This window comes from Prionailurus viverrinus, chromosome C2, assembly GCF_022837055.1.
Source record: "Prionailurus viverrinus isolate Anna chromosome C2, UM_Priviv_1.0, whole genome shotgun sequence".
In the NCBI taxonomy this organism is placed as follows: Eukaryota; Metazoa; Chordata; class Mammalia; order Carnivora; family Felidae; genus Prionailurus; species Prionailurus viverrinus.
The window spans coordinates 148,425,460-148,450,534 of NC_062569.1; the positions used below are offsets into that span (position 1 = coordinate 148,425,460).

General features: G+C 39.1%; 1 protein-coding gene across 4 annotated transcripts in view; it reads left to right on the forward strand.

Moving 5' to 3' along the window:
• The window catches only part of ITSN1 (intersectin 1), a 219,826-nt gene that overhangs the window by 122,028 nt on the left and 72,723 nt on the right, over positions 1-25,075 (forward strand). For all 4 annotated transcript variants that reach the window (XM_047874631.1, XM_047874628.1, XM_047874630.1 and 1 more), the window contains exons 15-19: positions 1,069-1,156; positions 1,295-1,434; positions 13,545-13,672; positions 16,240-16,469; positions 18,745-18,866. In XM_047874631.1, coding sequence (XP_047730587.1) covers positions 1,069-1,156; positions 1,295-1,434; positions 13,545-13,672; positions 16,240-16,469; positions 18,745-18,866 — 708 coding nt within the window. The remainder of the gene's footprint in view (positions 1-1,068; positions 1,157-1,294; positions 1,435-13,544; positions 13,673-16,239; positions 16,470-18,744; positions 18,867-25,075) is intronic.

Here is a 25,075-nt window from a genome sequence, read left to right on the forward strand (position 1 = left end):
TTCCAGATCCTCTCTGTTGAGCTAAATCTCTCTACTATTCAGACTTGGAGCACACAGAAATTTATTGTATATAAGCCAGTCTGTATCTAAGGATGATTGTTCCAAAAAGACTGCTCCTTAGCCTGTGATGAAGATTTTCAATTAAGGCATTTTTATTTTTTGATACCAAAATTCAATGCAAAGAGATTTTATTTTCAAATTTTTATTTAAATTCCAGTTAGTTAACATATAGTGTAATGTTAGTTTCAGATGTAGAATTTAGTGATTCATCACTTACAACACCCAGTGCTCAAGGTAAAAATGAACATCAACTATTTGTTATTCTGTGCTGGAAAGGCTGTCACTTACTGAAATGTGTAGAAACGACATAGGATAATTTCAGTTGAAAAGCAACTCCAGTGCCTAATGGGTCATCCACGAAAACTCAAATAGCCTTTGAGTGGGTTAGCTTTTTTCTTATATCAGTTAAAAAAATAGTTGGTTCAAGACTTTCGTGTACCTGTTTAAAATTGTAGGTCCATCCTCAGTGGTTGGAAAACATATATGGCAGCCAAGATTCTGTTGTTAGGAATCTCATTTTGATGTCTGTTTCCATCTTCAGGTGTATGGTAAACCTCACTTCAGCCCTGTGAAATATCCAAGTTCAGAATAGAGTCGTTCCTGTTCAAACCACTGAGTCAGTGTACAAACAAGGTCCCTATATTTACATTTGATCCCAGTGCAAGGGAGAGATCATTCCTTTCAGTTTTCTCTGCTGAGTTGTACTTAGAGTACTTTTTTTCAAGCTTATAAATAGATGGTAAGTCAACAAAAATTTAAGAAATGTCAAGAGAGCCATAACTGTCTTAGCTTTATTTCAGTGAAAAGCATTTGGCAAATAGTTAATTGCTTGGCAAGAAAGCAGGCGCTGCCCTGACTGATTAGATGCAGTTTCAACATACAGGATTTGGGGATGAGATTAGATGAATCTTTGAGGGATGAGAAAACAGAGTTCTGTCTGCTTGGCCAGAACGTAGGTTTCGTAGGTTTCCTTGTCATTTCATTGTTGTTTTCCTCCTTCTCTCCTAGGAGGCTCAGCAAATGCTTGGAAGACTTATTCCAGAGAAACAGATACTCAATGACCAATTAAAACAAGTTCAGCAAAACAGTTTACACAGTAGGTGTTTTCTTTTTCAAATTGGCCTTTATCCTTTCCTAATGGTAAGAATTTCCTCCAGTGTAATGAGACCATTTAAAACGCATTTTCCTCACTGCCAGTTTGCTTTTCTTACCTTGCCATGTTTTTCTAAAATAGGAGATTCACTTCTGACACTCAAAAGAGCGTTAGAAGCAAAAGAAGTGGCTCGTCAGCAGCTCCGAGACCAACTGGATGAAGTTGAGAAAGAAACCAGGTCGAAACTACAGGAGATTGATATTTTCAATAATCAGCTGAAGGTAACTATCCATTGTGTTCCTACATCTACGTCCTACCCTTTAATTTTTCTAACTGGCCAGATGATTAGTTGATATTTAGTCCCAGGTAGAAAAATTTATTATGCTGGTTTGTCCGCCTTCCTGAAAGCCTTCATACTTACCCTGCAATCTGAATTGCACTTGTCTCTTTAACATATAAAGATGAATTTGGGTTTGTTAAATGAAAGCTGAGGGAGGGGCCCCCACATGACACCTGTCTTCAACCTGAATTACGTTTTTATACATCTCCATCCTTTTGTCTGTTGCTCACTACATCAAGTCGGAGTCCAGAAGCTAGGCTCCAAAAGAGTCTGTCTTTTGTTCTTTGAAGACGACTAGAAAGGGATTGTTTTCCCTTTGAAAACTACGAATTGTTCTGCCACTTTTTACCTTCAAGATTGTCCTTGAATGGGAGTCTTTATTTTGTTACTTCACATTTTAAAGTGTTATTATTTAATGGAGTAATGGCTTTTGCCCCTGTGGCAGAAGTGGTAGATGGTTTTGTCACGTTTACATCATAGAACTTAGGAAAATGCCAAAGCGCTTAAGGAATGTAAAAGTGGTTATGACAGCCTCCTTGTGATTGGTGCCTTTGATTTAACTTCAGCTTTATCATCTTAAGACTGTTAACTTTTACAAGAAAACCAGAGTGCAAAGCGGTTAATTTCCTACCAACAATGAGCATATACTGTAGATTTAAGTAAATACTGGAATTTTTAGTCAATTATATTCTCATAATAAATGGACCATACTTTTCATTTTCATTTCCCATCTCAAAATCCTTTACACTTAATTCTGATTTTGCTTTTGGCACTAGGAAAAAGGAAAATTCCTTTATTATTAAAAAGAGGGAAAAAACCCAGGAAGACTATTTAAGATTTTAGTTGGCCTTTGGAATGAGATTCTAAGCCATATTGTTCAGACATCTGAGTCTGAGGTATTTGCGTCTCCCCCTCACCCCCGCCTCCCCAGAGTAATAGGTAATGAACTTTTCTCAACCAACTGAGTGTTTTTCTTTGCTTTGATTCTTACACAGAATATGTACTTGTGTGTGGGGGTCTATATGTATGTTCCATACTTGTACGTATATCACTCTATGTGATATATAAGTACTGGGGGTAGAGCTGTAAGTTCTCCCTCTCTAGAATAAGCCCAATGAAAATGCTCACATTAACTCTCACTGTAACTTGTCACTATTTCAAGCAAAAAGAATATGATTACAGTGCTTTTTAATAGTCTCTTAGAATATAAACTGTTAAATGTTCAGGTATCTTCTGAACCCCAGGCAGTAGTCCAGATTTCTGCCTTGATCTTAGGATTCCTTTCTCTAGAAATTGGACTCCCAAAACAAAGTTCATGTATTAGAGGATGACCCTGCAGTGGATGATTTTTTCCCAAATGCCAAGTCTATTTATGGATCATTTTGGCCGTTGAATTGCTGTTGCCATCACTGAGTCCCTGTTACTGTGTTTGATTGATGCTGCCTTTACTGTTAGAGTTGCTGATACAAAGTCTAAGTTTAGCCCTTTATCCCATTTTATTCCTTTTCCCAAATATATTCATTTTTAAATAAGACTATTTCTTTCTGTCTTCATTTTTATTTTGGTTTTCCATTATTAACTTTAGTGTAGAGAGTAAAAAAATTACAGGCCAGTATAGCTTCACTGTGTTTTATTTAACAACTGATTTGGAGAACTCGACAAATATGTTTTATTGCCTTACGGTTATTATTTCTAGTATTCCTCTCATGCCTGGTGAAACCACAACAGAAACAGTTAAATCGAACAATCAAAAGGTTTATAATTTGATTGAGACAACTCCAGAGGCAGATTTAAGACTTCGTCTCTTGAGTATCTCCTGCCTACTTTTCTTTGTTGTAGTCACATTGGAAAATATGAAGCATTTTTTCCCTGACTTTAGAGCATGTATTCTTTTTTTTTTTTTTTTTTTTTTTAATTTTTTTTTTCGACGTTTATTTATTTTTGGGACAGAGAGAGACAGAGCATGAACGGGGGAGGGGCAGAGAGAGAGGGAGACACAGAATCAGAAACAGGCTCCAGGCTCTGAGCCATCAGCCCAGAGCCCGACGCGGGGCTCGAACTCCCAGACCGCGAGATCGTGACCTGGCTGAAGTCGGACGCTTAACCGACTGCGCCACCCAGGCGCCCCAAGCATGTATTCTTTAGTAACTATAACTCTTGTATGATGAGATGGACCAGGAGAGCCAGCATTCGGACCCCTGGGGTTTCCTCAATGCCTCTCTTAATACAGTGGTGCCTTTACAGCATTCACACTAATGATGCAAAAATTACTTTGGTCTCGCTGGGAGTGAAACCTTGGCGATTGTCCAGTCATCTCACACACCTTATCTAGTTGGTGTGAACTCGCTATATCTGAAACCTCCTCCTCCCAAAAGGAAACCAGCTGGAAAGTGAAGAAGAGAAATGAGGACTTAGCGGTTTTATTTCATATTCATGTAGATTGTTCCCCTAGGAGAAGAGTGTAATTCACTCATTATCAGCTAGTGTAGTGACACTGGAGAGGTCCCTCACAGCATGCAGCATTTTAACATTAGGAGACAGAACATTAAACCTGTATTCAATGGCTGGCTCCATGAATGAGGATTCTATTTAACAAAAACCAATTTCCATATTTCTTTGGTAAACAACTACTTGTAATAAGTCATCTGCTTCTTTTGGTGCACACTCAAAGTTCTGTCTAGTCCCATAGTTACAAGGTCAAGTAGGGAATCACAGCACCCTGCTTTAGCCCAGATTCTGGGTTAAAGACAGTGACCAGGACGTCTTAAATGTATTTAGGTTCTTGAATGTAGAAGAGTTTGGAGAGTAAGTATGTTTTATCATTTTCTCCTTTTGTTTTTTGTTTTTTGTTTTTAAACATACAATCTGACTTTGTCCTTTCTACCAGGTGGCTAGTTCAGATGCATTCTTCTTTTAAGAGTCTCTCCTTTCTCTTTACCTCAGGAAGAATTACACTCCTGCTTGCTCACCCAAGACCTGTTAACTAGTGATGGAAATTCTCAAGCCATTCATTAAAGAGGAAAAGAATTACTTTTGCAGTCAGGTTAACAGGTGTATGTTTCATATAGGTAGCAACGTATTGAGAATATAAAGCATATTTACAATTACAGTCGTGTTTTAAACAGCTCCAGATTCGGGGATATGAAGCATTTCCCTCTGGAAGTCTCCAGAGTCTTCTTACCTGATCTCATAGAAATTGAGGGCTCATTCTTTCCTTTCAGGAAGGGTTATTTTTCCATATATTTTAATAGACATTTACCTAATAGAGGTGATATTTATGTGTTCCACAAATAATCCCAGGGCATAACTGTCTTTCTTTTTCTAATTTGTCACCCCAAACCAAGAATTACTTGAAAAAAGAAGCATAAGAATCTTAATATAGCAAATAATACTTTGCTTTTTTAAGGCCAAAGGAAAGAGCTGGGTGGGGGGTGGGTAGAAATGATAGCACACTGAGATAATGACTCTGTGCTAGAAATCCCCTGATTGGCAGCCTTTATATTTATGCTGCCTTTTATATGGAGAGTAAATTTTAGCTTTTTGATGATCAAATGAAATACTTGACCAGTGATTCAATCATGAATAGTTGATGTTGCTAGCGGGAATTAATACTTCTTAAAGTAATTTTAATTCAGTGGATCAAATTTGTTTTACCATACTTTTCTGCTTTTTTTTTTTTTCAACGTTTATTTATTATTTTTGGGACAGAGAGAGACAGAGCATGAACGGGGGAGGGGCAGAGAGAGAGGGAGACACAGAATCGGAAACAGGCTCCAGGCTCTGAGCCATCAGCCCAGAGCCTGACGCGGGGCTCGAACTCGCAGACCGCGAGATCGTGACCTGGCTGAAGTCGGACGCTTAACCGACTGCGCCACCCAGGCGCCCCACTTTTCTGCTTTTAAAATGTACTCCGTATGCAACAATTATTTTCTCACGCTAAGAAATCAGTAGGCCTCTCATATTTGTGTTCTTGAAACATCAGTTTAAAATTATTATCTATGACTTTCTCTTTTTACTTCATTTTACTGGAAAGTCAAAGGTCTCAACATATTTGGAAGAATCCAGGTGCCTCAAGGGCACATAGAGACATTCTGATCATTGTTTTTCTTATATGCAACGCCTTGCCCGTAGGTATAAAATTATTGTTCTAGCAAGGGTCAAGTAACATTACCGATAGGGACTTTTCAGATAGAAGCACTTGACTTCCTCTTGCCCTTGGCATTGTTCATAGTTACTGTAACAGTTTTCCTTAGTGCTGACAGCCCAGTATTCCATATTTTCATGTCATAACTATGAGACAGGGCAGTAACATAATGTATATAGCCTTTAGCTTTCAAGGCTTCAAGTGTATGGCAAATAAGAGAATCCAACACTCAGGCTAGACGTTGTGTTTCACGCTGAGAGGTTCGAGTCCTTGTTGGTTCTCGTCTAGACACTGGATGCTGGACAAGTCCTAACATGAGTGACATTTCCACTGGAGCATTTCCTTTTTCCCGTCAGTGGCAATGGAGGAGGCAGTGTTGCAGTGCCTGGAAGTTTTCCTGAGCTGCGTCATCCACCCAGACTCTTTTCTAAAGGTCTCTGTGCCCTACTCGGGCAATGCTCCTCCTCCTTAGACTGATCGTGAGGAACCATCTCTATCTCTGTGCTTCTGTCTCCCCCACGTAGATGAGTGCTCGGTGTCTAAGACACGGCTTACCATGAAGTGCTACACGTTCTTTGTAAAATTAGTGATTAGTTATTATAAATCGTGGAGGATGAGTGAATCTTTCCTCTTGACAGACTGTGTGTGTGACGGTGGAAGCTCTGAACTATAAGCAGGTTAAGGTACTGTGTACTGTAGTCTTGTCTTTATGACAAGTATTTTAGATCATTGAATTTGCCGCTTGGGTGCACAACGTTGAAAGACAACACTCAATCATGATTTGGGTCTATGTGCCTGTTTCCATCATATGGGAGACAGTATTATAGTCAGTAATACTATTCTAAAAGTGGACATTTTATTTCTTAGCAAAATTGATTATTTAGGACTAATTCAGAATTCAGAATTACATTTTGTAATATACTTGGGAAATCAGGCTTCTGAAACTACTCAAGAGGCCATTAAAGGTATAAATTCTGCCCATATGACACCTGTCCTAGAAGTTGCTCCTAAGAACTGAATTGATGTGGAAATGAGAATGCCACTTATAGTAAATAAGGTTTTTGGCTTAACTGAGGCTTTTATGCTCTTGGTTTCAGACACTTGCTTTCATGGCAGGCTCATTCATTATGAAGGCGGTGAAAGGCAAAATGTTTAGCAGCCAGGGGAAAAAAGACAAGAGCTGGAGAACGAACTGCAGAACAGAATGAAAAGTCAGGAAAAAAAAATGCACATGAAGGGAAACAATGAAGGAAAGAAAAAGATCCAGAAAGAGGAAATACAGAGACAGCAAGAGAAATGAATATAAATTCAAATAAAATACCAACCTTGCCTTCTCATATTAGTAGAACAATGTTTGGCTGTTTCATAGTTTACTACCTTACCTTATTCAAGATTAAATATTATTTTTACCTGTATGATCCTTTTGAAAAGACCTGTTCTGCACAGAAGTAATAAAACTCTCTCTCATCTAATGTACTTGTGTTTCTGGCAACTTTATGTAGAGTCCCTGAATATGGAAAAATGATTACAACATGCCAAAGACTCAAAATAGTGAACAGGTAGTGTATATACCAGATCCTGTGCCGTACCCATAGGTTTGGTTGGTTGGTTGGTTGGTTGAGGTTTTTTTATAGTGTGGGTTTTTCTTCTGCGGTTTTAAAAACATTTAACAAAAGGTGATTTGGGAAAGAGAAAAAAAGCAGAATTCAATCTTCGGGAAAAACATATCTTTTTAAAAAAATTCTCGTTTAGCCAGTCTTTGACCGTTTTATCCTTTAGAATAACATTTATTTATTTATTTGTTTGTTTGTTTCTTTTTGAGAAAGAGAGGGAGAGGCGCAAGCAGGGGAGGGGCAGAGAGAGAGTGGGGACAGAGGTTCTGAAGCAGGGAGCTGACAGCAGGGAACCCAGTGAGGGGCTTAAGATCACCACCTGAGCCGAAATAGAAGTTGGACACTCAACCGACTGAGCTACCCAGGCGCCCCTAGAATAACATGCATTTAAAACAAAGGGATATTGCTTTATTAAATTAAGCTGAGACATTTTGGGAAAACTTGGATTTTCAGAACAAAATGGAAGACGTGGGTGAAGATCCTTAATTAGCTGTAACTACAGAGAGGGCAGGATTTTCCAGCTCTTCTCCCCTCTTCTGTCCACCTGTCTCCTCACCCCTTCACACACGCACACACCCGGCCCCTGTGCATTCCTCTTTGGCTCTCCTGTAGCACTTATGATAGGTTGACTATCAGTTGTGCCACAAGGAACCAAGATTTCTGTTTGGCTGAACAGTGACCTCAGATTCAGAATAATACTTAAATGTGTCTTTAAACATTAATATAGCCCTTCTGAGAATTTAAATAACCGACTGATGTGTTTTTTAGTATTCCTCCCATTTTAATGCATCAAGAGTGAATACATTTTATAATTTCGTGATGAATGGAGTAATAGTGTACTTTGATTTGGGTACAGCGTCTGTGTTTTGAAATACTTACTTTTCTGGTTTCTCCACACAGGTACAATTTCCCCTGTCCTAACTGGGTTTGTTGATAGGCTTTCTTTTTTTTCTTTTTCTTCCTCTTTTTCTTTTTTCTTTTTTCTTTTTTCTTTTTCTTTTTCTTTTTCTTTTTCTTTTTCTTTTTCTTTTTCTTTTTCTTCTTCTTCTTTCTCTTTTTCTTTTTTTCTTTTTCTTTTCTTTTCTTCTTGTTGATTTACTTTCTTTAATGCCCTTCAGTTTCACAACCACGTAATTAACATAAGTTACTGTATTTTAAAACTCAGAAGGCTTTTTAAAAATTCTGACATTCTGTGCTACAATAAAGTGACATTTGTTTATATGAAAGCACTTCTACTGTTGACACTCCGTATGTTGTAGGTTGAGACAAAACAAACACCTGAAAATGTTTGATGCTGGCATCTAGATCAATTTCCTGCGAGGTCAATTTCATATTAATAGAACGAAGATTTTTCTAAACATAAGAGATGCGTCGTAAACAGTTCTGTTTGGATTTAAAATGTTGAGTTCATGAATTTCAAGTAGTTAAGGTGTGTTTGTTTTGTCTCACTTTGCCATGAGACAGCCTGAGGAAAAAGCCAGAAGCAGAGTAATCCTTCAGAAAAGTTAAATGACCAAATTAGCAGTAAATTTCCATTAACTACTAGCCTTTTCAGGCCTCCACTGCTACTTAATTCTTCTGTCTCTTCACAAGCATTTCAGTAAAGTAATGTTTATGAAAAGGAATCCCATACAAGTTGTTCAGGTGGATACTTGCCTCTATTTCAATTAATACCACTTCATGTAATGCACCTGTTTTTGAGTGTCTGTAAGTACAAATGAAGGAGAAACAGTCACAGTTTTTAAAGCAAGTGATTCTGTGCCCCTTTCATAACAGAACAACTGTCGTTAGTAGACTTGAAAGGGAGCCGTGTTTCTCAGGATCTTCTTGAGTATTCAATTTGTCAAGCATATTGCTTTTGAAATACTTTGGCTGTATGCCATAGGGTGTCCAAAGATGTTTTATGGTACAAATATCTTAATTCTTGAGGGGAAATAAGTGATTTTTTCCCCCTGAGTTGAAGAAAGTTAAAAGCAAGCTTATTTTCTATCTATCCTTGCTGATACATAACAGAATCTTTATTTGCCAGTAATCTTCTTGTTGTGGTTCATAATCTGTGTTTGATCAAAGACCCCTTTCAGAATCAATGAAAGCTATGAGCTTTCTCTATAAGAAAAATGCCCATAGCCCAGTTTGCATGCTATTTTATAGTGTTCCCAGAGCCAAAGCTTGTTCATAAACCCTGGTGAAGAAACTTTGTTACGTCTGAGAATTCTATGGATGTTACTGGTGATAAAAATCTTACCATTTTAATTTATATACACTACGTATCTTATAGTTTTCTTTTTCTTTTTTTAAAATGTTTATTTCTGAGAGAGAGAGTGCATGCACGAGTGGGGGAGAGGCAGAGAGAGTCCCAAGCAGGCTCTGCACTGTCAGCACAGAGTCTGACACAGGGCTTGATCCCACGAACCATGAGATCATGACCTGAGCTGAAATCAAGAGTCGGGTTGTTCAACCGACTGAGCCACCCAGGAACCCCCCATAGTTTTATTTTTCTTATATATTTGTAACACATAGCTACAACTTCTTCAGTGCATGTTTAATTATTTCTTCTTTATTAAGAAAGCCATTATACTATATTAGATAATATCAAGTTACTATGCCCTATACCTATGTAAAACATCTCATACCCTTGAATAGACTTACAGAAGAAAAATCAATAAAGTTGTATACTCAATACCATATTGCTAGATGAATACCCAGCTAATAAAATGTGACTGTAGGGTTATTGATTTTAGGAAAAAATAATTTTAGTAAGAGCCACAAGTGAGAGAATGAATTTTGATTTTCAGTAATCCCTCATTTGTTCTTTTTAAATCTTAGTTATAATATAGAGAAGTAACTGTGACAGTTAATGGGATTTGCAGGGTCACTTTGATGAGGTTGACCACCAGGAAAAGGTGGTACAATAACTGTGATTACACTTGAGTTTCTTACATAGAACTATTGAAAGGGAATAACAGAACAGTGCAACCCTCTGTCTCCCAGGTGAAGGGACTCTGCTCCACAAGGCCCTTGTCATGCACAGAAAGGCAAGTCATTAACTCCTCTTCCATTCATATTCCTTCATCCTATAGATTGCCTTCCTAGAAGTTCAACTTAAAAAAGTTGCCAGGGTTCCTGGATGGCTCAGTCAGTTAAGCATCCGACTTCAGCTCAGGGCATTATGTTGCGGTTTGTGAGTTCGGCGGTTTGTGAGTTCGAGCCCTGCCATCGGGCTCTGTGCTGACAGCTCAGAGCCTAGAGCCTGCTTCAGATTCTGTGTCTCCCTCTCTCTCTGCCCCTCCCCTGCTAGTACTCTGTCTTTCTCTCTCTCTCAAAAATAAACATTAAAAAAATTAAGATTAAAAAAAGTTACCACGCTTAGGAATCATGAATTTTCTGCTTCGTCTTGGTTCATGGCATCTTAATCTCCCAAGTCCAAGGAAAGAGGGGAAGACCCGAAATACCTTCCTGTTGGAAGCATCTTGATTTTCTTACTGTGGTGTACACAGCAGTGTTTGAAGAAGATGAAGGAGACAATAGAAAACTCTTGGCAGTCCTCAAATCTGGATCCCGAGATGCCACAGCCTTGTTATCTTATTTGACATCTGCTATTGTACAGCTCCTGCAAGCTCTTTTTCCTTGGAGGTCCTTGAAACCTGCAACTTACTTATACGGCTCAGAGATAGGTTCAGCCCATCCTGCGATGCTGCTATACTCAAAAACAACTTTGCTTTGAAAATTCTAAAATACCTTCCTTCATGTATATTTGAAACATCCAAAAATTGTTTTGTGTAGATTCTTTAAATTCATTTCCTCTTGGTTTTTATTTTATTGTGCCCACTTTACTTCCATCTATCTTTACTTTGTATCTGGTAATGACCTGAGCCCATCTCGGTAATGACCGAGAATTGGATGCTCAACCAACTGAGCCACCCAGGCATCCCTATTCCTTTGTATTTAATTTCATTTCAGTTGTTTTGCTTACTAATTACACCTTTTTGGTTTATTCCTGTAGTAAAAAATAAAGCCCCAAATAAGGGACACTGAAATAGATAAGGAATAATTTTATATGTGATCAACAGTGTCTAAGAATTTAACAGATTTTGAAGCAAAAAGAATACCTAAGGGTCATCCACTCTGATTCAGCTGTTGGCCCATGTCAGGGACCTGGGATTAGAATCCAAGTTTCTGTTTCTCCAGTTCAGTACTTTTTGATTATTGTCTATTGCCATTAATTATTCTTTCTGAACCTATTTAAGAACGTTACACAATTGAATTCGACATTTTAAAATAAAAACAATTTTTTTTTCAGTCACTTTTTACCCTTCCTTCTAAAGGGTCTCAGCTATTGGGCTAATAATAGAGTAGTAGGCCGTTGCTATCTGCACAGGGCCGAACTTTTGGGTCCCTCTCTTAGGACATTGAGAGATTGATTTAATATCACCCATTGCAGTTTTCCTTTTCACATAGAGATACTAACTTGAGCCAAGGATACAGATTACTCTAACAGTAGGAAGTGGACTGTTTTTTCCATTTGTCTCTAAAATATCAAACCCAAGTCACGTGCCCAAGGCCGCTGCCATAGAGGATATGGTTCACCAGTTTGTGCCTCACCAAGTTGCTTCTTTCTGTCACCTCCTGCCTAGATATTCCCAGTTGCATCTGCTGGACTCCACACTGAAGTCCCTTCCTTCATCCCCATCTTTCCAGTGCCCCCAGCACTGTACCCCCTCAGAACCGACTCCCCCTCACCTCCTGATCTGCAAAAACTTTTTCTTGTATCTCACTGATCTCTTTTAGGACCTCTCAAAGTCACTTTTGATTTGTAAAACACTTGTCCATGCGTTCTAACGTTATTCTGAGGACAGTCTAGCTAGCAGGAAAAGTTTAGCGTAACCCTTAGGACTTTTCTCTAGGAATAAATCCATTTAAACACTGATCTTCTACAGTGCTCTGCCTTCAATCAGTCTCTGAATGAATCTAAAGGTAGGAATTTAAGGCAGGAAGAAACCTACCCATTTGGACTTAACCAGTGACCAAGATGAAGAAGACCAGGCAGACCTTAGTTAGTTCTTGTATCTCACCAAAAAGTCCCTGGGGCTCCCCCCTTGGGGGACTAGCCCTAGTTACCCAGACCAAGAAGTCAACTGGAAATGTACCCTTGGCCCTACAGGGCACTGACTTATCTGATTTATTATTGACACAAGCAAGAAGAGTCTCAGTGACAGAATCTATTAGTGACCACTGGGTTCCTATGGAATTGAGGGTTCCCCCTCAACAGGCATTTCTTTATTCTTCACACTTCTGGGTGTTTTACCTTCTGACTTGAGTACTTTAAGTGTCATAAAATGCATTGTATTTTCAGTAGTCTGCTAAGGAAATCCCTGTTGTTCCTGGGGGCTGATGTCAAATGAGGAGGTCAGGTCCAAGGTGGTGATAGTCACATTATTGCATTTATTTGCAACCTGACTGATGGGTTAGCCTGGGCCAGTTGGTAACTTCACACTTGGACTTAGCAAGAGAAGATGCTTTGGAAGGGTGTGATTTGAAGGAAAACAGACCCTGGTGGGGACAGTCAAGGTTGTGGAGCAGAGGGACGTCCATTTGTTCTAAGATAGCATAGCATAGAAGGTGAGGTTTTAATAGAAGTGGCATGTGAAGAGGTGTGTGTATTTTTCAAGCCAGTAGAGGTTGGTGTTGATTTATTATCAGAAAGTACCTCAAAGAATTTACTAACGATGATCACCATACCTTAAAACAGGTTGGGTCCATTTCTATTGCCAAGGGTGTTTGTTTGTTTGTTTGTTTGTTTGTTTAATGTTTATTTATTTTGAGAGAGAGCTCACACATGCCTAAGCAGGGGAGGGGCTGAGAGAGAATCCCAAGCAGGCTCTGCAGCGTCAGCACAAAGCCCGATGTGGGGCTCGATCCCACAAACCATAAGATCATGACCCGATCTCCTTCACAGACTGAGCTACCCAATCGCCCCTCTACTGCCGAGTCTTGAACAATGTAGCTTCTCTAATACCCTTCACTAGCAAGTTCCTTCTAAAGCATGTAATGGAAAATGGTGTAATGTCTTATGACTCACTAGAATATAAACTAGAACAGCTTTTGGAGATACTCATGTCAAAATGTAGAGTGATTTCACTTTTCCAAATTAGCGCTTTTTTTTTTTTTTTAAATCTGAGATGTTAGTCTCCTGAATGTCTAGACTTCCCCACTATGAAATGTTGCATGCTAATAAATGGTGGAAATGCCGGTCACCTCATGTCATTACATGAACTGTTTCCTGGTTGTTTGCAGGAACTGAGAGAAATACATAATAAGCAACAACTCCAGAAACAAAAGTCCATAGAGGCCGAACGTCTGAAACAGAAAGAACAGGAGCGAAAGATCATAGAATTAGAAAAACAAAAAGAAGAAGCCCAAAGGTAAGTCTTCTCGTGGATAGCGTGGCCATCGGGAAGAAACGTTGAGTATTTATTCTTCTTTGCGGGGCTTTTGCAAGTATTTACTGACTTTGAAAGAGCCTTCAGTCTTTAGTGTGTGTGTGTGTGTGTGTGTGTGCGCGCGCGCGCGCGCGCGCACACACACACATGCACAAGCACAAATACGTGTACATATAAATCTTTGCATATATAAGTACCCCCTGAAGTTTTGGTGAGTTTCCAGAGCTCTCCCAAGCTACTACTATGTAGATAAATGGAATTATACAAGGAAATGAGGACACTTGGTATGCTCATTTGCATGCCAATGACCAAAGTACGTTTCCAGTTCACAGCCTTTTTATAACAGTGGCTGTCCTGAGCGCTGGGTTTGAAATCAAAGCCCCTGAGTGGTCGCCACGCAGGCTTTGTCCAGCAGGACTGACCGCGTGCTACTCTGACTTCTTTCTTCTTTTCTTCAACTGCAAATTAAACTTGAGTACCAAAGGAGAAAATTTGCTGCTGCTGCTGAAGATACAGACACATTTTTTTGTTTGTTTTTGTTTGAATATTTGTGTTTGTGGTTTGTTATTATTACTTGTAACTTTCTATAGTAAGTTGTAGAAACATATTTGTTCACTTGCAGGGTGTCTGATTTTGTTACTGGATATTTGCATCTTAAATTTCAATTAATTTTTGACTCTAAGAAACAAAAATGACCGAGTATTTCAATGACACAGTATACGTTGTAAAAATTGGTTATCGAAATTAGAATAAAAAGATGAAGAAACATACGTTAGGCAAGTCATTGACCTTAGTGAGCTGAGCTCAGTTTAACTACCCAGAGGGTGCACACTTTGTTGTGGGTGACTATAGTTCAGTTAACCCTTGAACAACAAGGAGGTTAGGGGCGCAGACCCCTGCTCAGTTGGAAATCTGAGTATAACTTTTGACTCTGCCCAAAACTTAGCTACTAGTAGCCTACTGTTGATTGGAAGGAAGCCTATAACTAACACATATTTTGTTGTGTTGTATATATGATATACTATGTTCTTACAATAAGGTAAGCTAGACAAATAAAATGTTAAAATCATAAGAAAGAGAAAATACATTTACGGCACTGTAGTGTGAAATATCCCCATTTAAGTGGACCCACATAGTTTACCAGGGGATAGGCGGGTAGGGTCTCTAACCAGTTTAGAGGATTGTTTTATGGTTTTCTTGGGGCTTGATTCAAGGATTCATTTCTTGGACGTGCTGATTAACTCTAACTCCATCCTTTTCTTAGCTTCAAAGTTGATAAGACGCTTTGATTATTCACATTAAACTGCACTAAACTTTCATATTTCTGCAGAGGAGAAATCAATGCAAAATATCATAATGCAAAAAGGGCAGATTTTCTGCTTACAATCATATAAATAAAACCAAAAATTAAGTTCAGAAGTTACATGATGTCTTTTATTAGTAGAAAATATTAAGTACATTTTTATTGTGGTTTTGTTGTTGCTATGAATGACAACAGTTTTTTTTGTGCGTGCTTAAAAGATGTTTTGAAAAATTTAAGTAAAATGTTAGAGATTGAAGCTAAGAATTTTACTGCACCAAATTTTCACATTCATACAGCGTAGAAATAAATATAATATTTTTTAAATGGAGAATACAAGTTTTATTTGCTTGTATTATGTTCTTTTGGCAGTGTCCTATTTCCAGGAGATGACCTTTGTACTTTGGCCATGTCACAGGACAGTGGTTCAGTGTGTGGAGCCTAGAACCAGGCTGCCTGGGATTGAGCCCCAGGCAGGTGTGGCCGTGTGGCTTCAGACAAGCCACTTATGTGTAAAATGGAGACAATATTGGACCTCCCCACCTGGTGTGAAGACTAATGGAGTTAATGTAGGAGGAGGACTAGTTATTACTATCATCATATTGTTTAGTTTGGCACATGAGTTTCATTTAAAGTGTTTTCTGATTTCATAGACTGTATGGGGTGAGAGAAAAGCCACCCCTAGTTGTCTCCTGTGGGTTTCAGGATGAGGTCTTCTTATATGTCAGGGCCTAGATTTAATTACACTTTTCGCATCAGCTGTTTTGACAAACAGAAGGTTAGTTGTCAAATTGAGGAAGATGCACAGAGACCATTCAGTAATGGGTGGCCTCTGCCTCGAGGCTTCCAACTCATCTGTTGCTTTCAGCTTCAGTTTTTGGGGGACCTACATGCGTGTTCATCTGGGTGTGCTCCCTCATCACGGATGTTTGTTCCTGTGCGTGTTAGGGGTTTGGGCGGTGAAAGACCAGTCTTCTCATCGAGAAGTATCTTTGTTATTCTTCTAACTACTTCACAAAATACATCAGAAATCTTCTTTCTGTGTTTTTCTGAGTCGTGTGGTTTCACTGCACTCAGAATCAGAGCCCTGAGAGCCTTTGTTTCATGGACTCAGACTGCCCCATCTGAGGAACAGTATCCCCTCCGTGTTCAGCATTCCATTGACTAGACGGAGCTTTTTTTGTGAAGAGACCACAGCAGTGGTAAACTGGAATTGCTTCCTCGCGGTAATCAAGCTTTTTGTTGACAGACGAGCTCAGGAGAGGGACAAGCTGTGGACTGAGCACACGCAGCCGGACAGTGAGCAGCAGCGGCCAAGGAAGATTCACGATGAAGAGAAACTCCGAAGGGAGGAGAGTGTCAAGAAGAAGGACGGCGAGGAGAAGGCCAAACCAGACACACAGGACAAGATGAGTCGGCTTTTCCATCAGCATCAAGAACCCGCCAAGCCAGCTGTCCAGGCACCCTGGTCCACCACAGGTATTAGGGGCCAAAAGTCATTCTGGCAAATGAGTTTTCTCTCCCAGATCTTCCTGAGAAATTTCCCTGTCTAACGGGCCCTGTCTTGGCTCCTTCCGTAGAGGTGAGAATGCCAGTGTCCTCTTCTCGGACCGTGCAGGTGTTCATTCTCTAGGATCACGAGATGCCTGTTTAATCTTCCACCACCGTGCCAACCTTTGGTCCCTGTTACACTGGCGTCCAGAGTCTTTTGTAGACAAAAGTGGCATGAGTTTTCCTTTCCGAGCCCCGTGCATAAACCTGTGTTCCAAATTTGGAAAGAACCTGTTGCTTCTCCACTTGGCTATTTTCTCTGGGAATTTCTGAGCTGTTTCAGCCCCAGGAAATGACACCTTTCCCCCCTTGCCTACAGGGATCTGTCTTCAGTCTGCACTGCATAAAGCCGTGTCCTTTACCTTTTGAAAACTGTGACTTTTGTTTTGCCCTTTGATCATAAGTTGCCTCTTTAAATTCTGGTAAATGAAAGACTTTGAAATCGCTAGAAAACATGAACTCTTACATGAGATGCAACCTAGAGTGTCTTTTCGAGATTCTTGTGTGGCTGTATAATATTGTACAGCTTTGCAGAATAATACTCAGCTGAAGAAAGCGATTGCTTTTTCCTTTGCATGGTAAATTATATTGATTTCGTTTGATTATCAGTGTGCTTTTTATTGATATACAGAAAGAAAAGAAAGCAGCACACTGTTCCGTAGGGTTTGCTTCCTGTTTACTGTGGGCAGGAATGGGAGTGGGGTTCAGAACTGGGTCTCACACCCTCCCTGCCTGCAGTTTGGGAGAAATGATGGCAAGCTTATTTATGTTTTAATGCTTTCTTTGATATGAAAATAATTTCACCAGTACTCGATCTTAGGCAATTAGTTTTAAGTTCCTTATCTTGCCTCCTAGTATAAAATGAGGATGGAGGCCCCTGGGTGGCTCAATCAGTTAAGCGTCCGACTTCAGCTCAGGTCATGATCTGGCAGTTCATGAGTTCAAGCCCCACATCGGGCTCTGTGCTGACAGCTCGGAGCCTGGAGCCTGCTTCCGATTCTGTGTCTCCCTCTCTCTCTGCCCCTCCCCCGTTCGTGCTCTGTCTCTCTCTGTCCCAAAAATAAATAAACGTTGAAAAAAAAAAATTAAAAAAAAAAAAATTTTTTTTAATGAGGATTTCTTTTTTTTTTGTAACTTTTTAAAAAGTTTATTTATTTTGAGAAACAGAGCTTGTAAGCGGGGAGGGGCAGAGAGTGAGGGAGAGAGAGAGGATCCCAAGCAGGCTCCACACTGCCAGAACAGAACCCGATGTGGGGCTCGAACCCGCGCACTATGAGATCATGACCTGAGCCAAAATCAAGAGTTGGACGCTTAACCAACTGAGCCACCCAGGCGCCCCTAAAATGAGGATCTCTATTTCCTTTGGTCAGTGAGATACCCTGCACATCATCCAGCTGAAGACTGCATGAAGATAATACCTTCCCTTCACTGCTTTTCAGAGAAAATAGATGTGTGTCTAAATACTTGCAGCTCTAGGGTATAAAGTTCTGAGGGCTGTGGTTAGGTATTGTTAAGTTTTAGCCAGAAGCCAAAATGTCTTCTGCTTGCATGCGTTTTTGAAAACTTCTACTTGAAATCTAAATTATTTTCATACAAGTTCTGTCTTTTGGCTCACTTCCCCTCCCCTGGGAAATGTAGAGGAAGACTTACTTCACCAGGGATTATCAATAATAATTGTTCTTGGTGAAATCGGCACTTGCATTTTATATGATTGCTTTAGGGACCTAAAACATCGACATTTCCGTGTCTCTTAGTATGGAGAGTTGTGCTGCTTTACTTTCTGCCAAAGGAGTTTTCTTCTTGGCTGATTCAGTTCGGGGGTCACATTCTAGCTGCTGCATTGTACTCGGCACCCTGGGTGGAGAAGAGGGGGATTGATGCTTTACAGATGTGCACTGCTGGAGCCTGAGCCGGGAGGCTGTTCTACAGGGACCTAACACGGCCTCACTGCGTTTGGCGTTGGGATGGCCTTTGTTCAGGGAGTGTCGGCCAGTGGACTCTGATGGGTTTGAGTTGCTGACATCAGATTTGGCTCTCCTTAGGCACTAAGTATGTGCTTCAGAAATTTCTTGAATAGATGGAACTTGTTCAGATGGTAAGGGCCGCAGTAGAGCAGAGGTCATTCGTTTGGCTTGTTGTCATGCATATGTGTTCCGTGTAATGTTTTATTTTTGTTCCCTTCTCCCCACTGTTTTGGAAATAGAAAAAGGCCCACTTACAATTTCCGCACAGGAGAATGTAAAGGTGGTGTATTACCGAGCGCTCTATCCTTTTGAATCCAGAAGTCATGATGAGATCACGATCCAGCCCGGAGATATAGTAATGGTAAGAAAGACTCCCGTCAAAGTGTGATTTCTGTCAATGATTAGCACCTGTCCTCCTCCTGCACTTTATTTGACAGCGTGAAATTGTCACCGAGTATGAAATCCAGTAATCCAGCATCTGGACTTTTGAAGTATGGGCTCAGTCTTCCTTTCCTATCAGAATGAAAGATGGTATTTAGAAATGTATCCTAACATCGCTTTAAAATAGAGGTGTTAGAGAAAATGGGTTGTTATCACAGCCTTGGCATGTTTTTAAATCTATAAAGGTCTGGTAATTTCAGAGTTTAGATTACCACTTACATATTATGAATAGTCCTTAAGACATAGTTTTCAGTGCAAAATGCTTTATCATCATTTTCGTAATTGCCAATGATAACTTCTATATTTTCGGATCAGTGCATCTTTTTTCCCCTTTGTGTGATCGTTGAATTGTGTGAAGAGCCATGAATTACATACAGTGAATCTGCCTTCTTATTCTGCAAATGAGCAGATAAAAGAGTTTGGAATTTTGCTTTGTCAAAGTTTATTTTCTTTAATTATGGTAATAGTTAAATATAATCTTATGAGTGTAACTCAAACTATGGTAACCAGTTTAAGAAGGAATGAAGCAATGTGGTTGACCGAAATCACTTTCTAAAGAGAACAGTAGTTCCTGCACCTAGTTAATAACTTAAGAATAAGAGTCTTAGAAATGGTCATACTTTACATCACTTACTGTTGGGGATTTTTTGTTTGTTTAAAGATGGGGATGGTTCCGAATTTTAAAAGAACTATGAAAGTCAAAGATTGACATAAGCATGCTTCTCATACTGGTATTACATGTCTTTGGACTAAAAATGTTGTAGAGGTCATTGCACCCTTACTTACGTGTTCCTCTCGCACGTATACATCAGATCTCTGGGTGGAGAAAACACAATCTTTAGTGAACCAAAATATGTAGAAAGAACAGTGTGTTTGGTATTCAGAGATATCAATCATTTCTCCCTTTTTTTCTGATAGTTTTTTTCTCTACCTGTCAAGGGCTAGAAATAAGAGAATCAAGACCAAATATCCAGATTCTTCACAAGTCAGAATCTCCGTAACAATCACAAACCCTCTTCAAATATAGTCCAGCCTCCATTCATCAAACTATTTGAATGCCTGGGCGCCAGCCTTACTCACTCTTTGCAGAAAGAGCCTCTCTTTCTCTTTGGCGGAGGCACCGCACTCATACACATGAACGGTGATTCAAGGCCGCCCCGTCACCACTGACTCTTTCCTGTGCTGTGTTTGCTAGGCCTGAAGCAGCTTTATTCATACAGCCTCGTCTTTGAACTATTGTGGCTTTTAAAGCATTTGAATTGTTAAAATATATAAAATATGACACCAGGAATCTAAAACTTGTGAGAGTACAAGGTGACATCAGATAGGGCCTCATAACAAAGCATGTTTTTTTGTTTTTTTACACTGGAAAAAAAAAAAAGAGCCTGATGTTTTGAAACTGGATTTTGTTGCAACACCAGGTACAGAAAAGTAGTGTTCTCTTGTTGAGATAAGGAAGTGTTACAAAATGTTACAATGAAGAAGTGTTACAGATGATCTATACTGAGAAAATATTGGTATTCTTTGGAAACATAGTCTTGTTACAATGATACTTTTCCTCAAATTGGCTAGTTAACCACCCTCTTGACTAGATGAATAGAGTTTAGATATACTGTAAAAATAAAACATTTCATTAAACATATTTTGCCTTGCTTTCAAACCTTTGCTTTCCTGGTGGAGGTTAAAGGGGAATGGGTAAGTCTATGTAACTGTCAGGAAGTCTACATCTCATTAAGTGTTTTCTTCTTTTAAGTCGCTTTGATTCTGTGTAAGTACACATACCTTTGGGTGTTATCGTGGAAGTAGAAACATGTTTTGAGTTTGTACAGTAGGTTGTGCTTAAAAAAGAAAACAGAGAAAAAAGAGGTATAAAGGTATGTGTACCAGATTTCTCTGTGCTAGATTCCATTTAAGGACTAACTTGAAGGCTGTGTATTTGGCAATTATAAGGTCAAGTCTCTGTCTCAGAGTACAGACAAAAATTAAGTTCCAGGTAGTTTAAGCTTAGAAGATAAAATTCTTAATTTTTTTAAAGGAGAATATTGGAATAATTTCCCGGCAAAGAAATACCTTTTTGAGCTAAAACCAGAAGCCATAAATGATAAAAATGGACAGATTTGACAATGTAAAATAATTTATACTTGTATATTGCAAAATACATCCATAATAAAGACTCCAAAAAGTTAATATGAAAGAAACCCACAAATTATAAAAGTTGTCCAAGGATATGAGGAGATAGTAAAAAGAAGAAAAGCAAATGATTTTAAAAATATATAAAAAGAGGCTTTATCTCATTGGTGATCAGGAAATGCAGGTTAAGAAAAAAAACAGCATTTTTCATTTCTCAACTGAGCAAATTTAAAAGTTTGGTAATATCCCGCTTTGTCAAAAGTGTAGGAAAGTAGTTGTAATATACACTGTCAGCACGATTGTATGAATTGGCTAAGCTATTTGAGAAGCAATTCGACAATGCCTATTCAAATTTCAAATTCTTATTCCCCTTGACCCAGAAATTCTGTTATTCTCCCTCTGTTAGACTGTTTTTTGGCATTTGCACAAATATGTGTGCATGTGGATCTTCACTGCAGCATTGTTGGTAAAAGCAAAAAAGGAACATCCCAGTATAGCAAGGGAGTAGTTTGAATAAATTATGATATAGCTAAACAGTATGATCAAGATGTTTTTAAAAAATCGTATAGATCTACATATACAGATAAGCTCACCAGTAAAAAAAAAAAAAAAGCAGAAATAATATGCACAGTGTAATTGCATTTTGGTTAAATAAAAAATATTGTGTGTGTGGGTGTACATGTGAATGTTTTTGTGTATGTAGTTCAAGTCCTGAAATACAGACATGAAACCATTAACATTGGTTCCTGCTGGGCAGTAAAGAGGGGTTTTCATGTTTAATTTTTTGTACTTTTGTATTATTTTCATATTTACAAATGTATCAACATTTGTAATTTTTAAATGAAACACTGAAGTTAATCCAACTTTGACAAGTATAACAGAGAATGTCCACCCAGTACTGGAATGGTGTTTGCTTTATCTATCTCAGACATCCCAAATATACAAGGAAATGTGGAATGTGTACTGCTAGGCATAATTTACTGGCTTGCTGAAGGGACAGCAGCAGTGTCTTCATTTTATAGCACACAATGTAACATGACACCCCAAATGACACTCAACTAGATTATCTTCCTGAGGTTAACAGTCAGTGCAAAAACTACAGAAATTGACATGGGATAGTAACAGATTTTTTATTCCCTACAGTTTGAGGTCAAGAAACATGGTCATGAAAATATGTAGTAGAACATTACTATCAATCTCTTAGTTGAATAATCAGGAGTTCACTTATTTTTGTGGGCGCAGTAATCATAAGATTCTCAGATTTCTCAAACTTCCTTAAAAAATAGCTGACTATACTGGTTAGATTAAAAAAACCTAACATATCCTTTTTTTAGCATAGGCAGTCTTGGAGGGAGCTCTAAAAAGTATTTTGTTCTTGAAAAAACTTGGTGTCCAGTTTTCTCCAAAAAAAATTTTTCATGGTTAACAAAAATTAAAGTGCTGTCTTATATATCATCCTATTCTAAATATTGTTCATAATATAAAGAAATACAAGAGGATGTCTGCCATTGATGTTTCAAATCTTTTTAGAAAGGTAGGAAGAAACACATGAAAAAGCCAATGCCTGATGAAGTTCTCAGGGAATTCTTTCTAACTCTGCTAGGAACTTAAGAGGAAAGGAATCAGAATGAACCGATATGCTCAGGGAAGAACTTCTTAATGGAAGCTTCTTAAATGAGTTTGACCTTGATAGCTAGGGCTTAGATACTGTGAACATTGATATGGCCTATCTCTGATCCGAAGGTCCCAGTATTTGGAGGATGACTAAATCACATTTGACATCCATAATGCATTGGAATAGCATAAGAAATTAGAAGACCTTTCTTTGCTCACTGCCATTTTGTTGAAGTTTGTCTTAAGAGCACAGGCTGATCACCTAACTCAGCAGGTCCAGGTGGTGTAGGACTGAGTACATCAGAACGGCTCAGGAGTTTTAAAAAAATAACCCATTCCAGGGCTCACCCCCAGAGACTCTGGGAACTTTATTCCAAATACAGGATTCAAAATCTTCTCCAAGTGGTTCGTTCTGTTAGGCAGTCACTAACAGGAACCACTGATCTAACCTAATGCCTTTTTCCTGTCAAGACTAATCCTAAATCATTTCTGGAAAATACCGTCTTAGAAATAGCTTTAAAAAAAAAAAAAAAAGACACTCTTCAGTGGTTGTCAGCCCTCAACCAGTTCAGTTCATTCTGAAAATTGTTTATCTTCTTACACTCACTGTTTTTCTTTTTTTTTTTTTCTCTTGATGGAGATTTTTTTTTTTTTTTTAATATAGTCAATACCTTTCCTTTCCTGCCTTCCTTCGATTTCCGAGGGTGGCTTGTTTAGTAACAATTGGTCATAGTATCCTTACTTTTTTGAGGACCCAGTACATTACGATTCCAGCAGTGGCCCACATGTGGCCCACTGCCTGTTTTGTAATAAAGTTTTATTGGAACACAGACTTAGTCATTTGTGTATTGCCTACAGCTGCTTTTGTGCTGCAAGGGCAGGGTTAAATAGTTACAACAGAGGAAGAATTTCCTGGATTAGAGCTTTAAAAACTATTTTAATATTCTAACCCAAAAGTTTGGGGGGAAACGTTCTGTTTCCAGGCTGGCAAATGCATGAAACACGTGCTGCCCTCCATACTCCTTACCACATCCCAGACAGCCACACTGGCTGGTCTAAGTCTGTACACAGTTTAAGTCTCTTTGCCGTCCTTGTTCTGTGTCATTGTGAGGGGAGAGGGAATTCCTATTTCCCTTCTTTGTGACAAGGTAAGAGGTTTTAGAAATATTTGGGCTACCAAATGAATTTAGCAGACATGAAGCATAGAAGCCTTGAGAGAAGAGATGTAATGGTATCGGGCTTCAGCCATGTGTCCTTGACCCTAACAGCTGCTGTGAGCATTTGACTGTTGCATCCAAGCCCTACAGCATACAGTGTATGTTAACATTTTGTATGCTAGATCTGTGACATTCCAGATGGGTGTGAACTATCTGGGGTTTGCGTTTCCCACTTTGATAAGGTTCTACTAGATTGACTGCAAATGCTTTGAGGTGTTGCAGTGGGGCTGGTTAAGTGAAATTGTATTAAGACCAACACTGTTAAGATTTCAGAACCCCCTGACTTTTAGCTACCAATGAATGAATTTACTTTATATATGTTAAAGTCCACATTATAGCCAGCCATGTCACAAAGTTTGTGTGCCTAACTGTTCTCGTTCTATTCTAATCTTATGTACTGTCTTTCCACAACTGGATTGGCATTTGGGCTAAAGTTTCCCAAATCCAGGAGGAACTGTTTCTCCCTTTCCTATGAAACCTTTGTGCTTTTTCTAAGTGGTTAATTTAATGTTAAGAGTGAATTTTTATTATATCCTCTGAATCTTAAAATTAAGTCATTCATTAAAATTAATGGATTCCTATTAGAACAAATCAGGCTAATTGAGACTATTGTTTGGTCAAAGTTGACCAGTGAATTTCCTTGGTTAAAAGGGAACAGCTGATTTCACTACTACCCTGAATGATGGAGAAACTCTTGTTTGACCAGATAAGAGGCTGATGTGGCATCTTCTCCCCTTCTTAAGTATATGAAACTCCTTTCAGCAGTGAAGTGTACTTTCTGTAGTGTGCTTTCTGTTCTTATCAGGAGAAGGGGGCTGGGTGCGATCAGCTAACTAGGGTACAAGCTAGACCTGCCCACAGGGCAGGACATTTCGTTGGGGCTTCAGATCCAGTTCTAGATGTCAACACCAAAAGTCTTGTTAACCAGGTAAGACCCTGTGTCTCGAAGGAATGACAGTAAATTATAGGACATAATCGAGTAAAGCAGCTGACATTTGAGGAGGTCCTACCTGGACAGACCAGTCGAAGTTTCCGACAGGCCATGGTCAAGGATTGAACTCCAGCCCCTAGAGGATTACTGCTGGCAAGAAAGCAAACCCTACAGGTCCCAGGCAGGTTCCTAGAGCAGAGAACGCCCCATACCGATAACTGGAGAGTGTTACCTAAA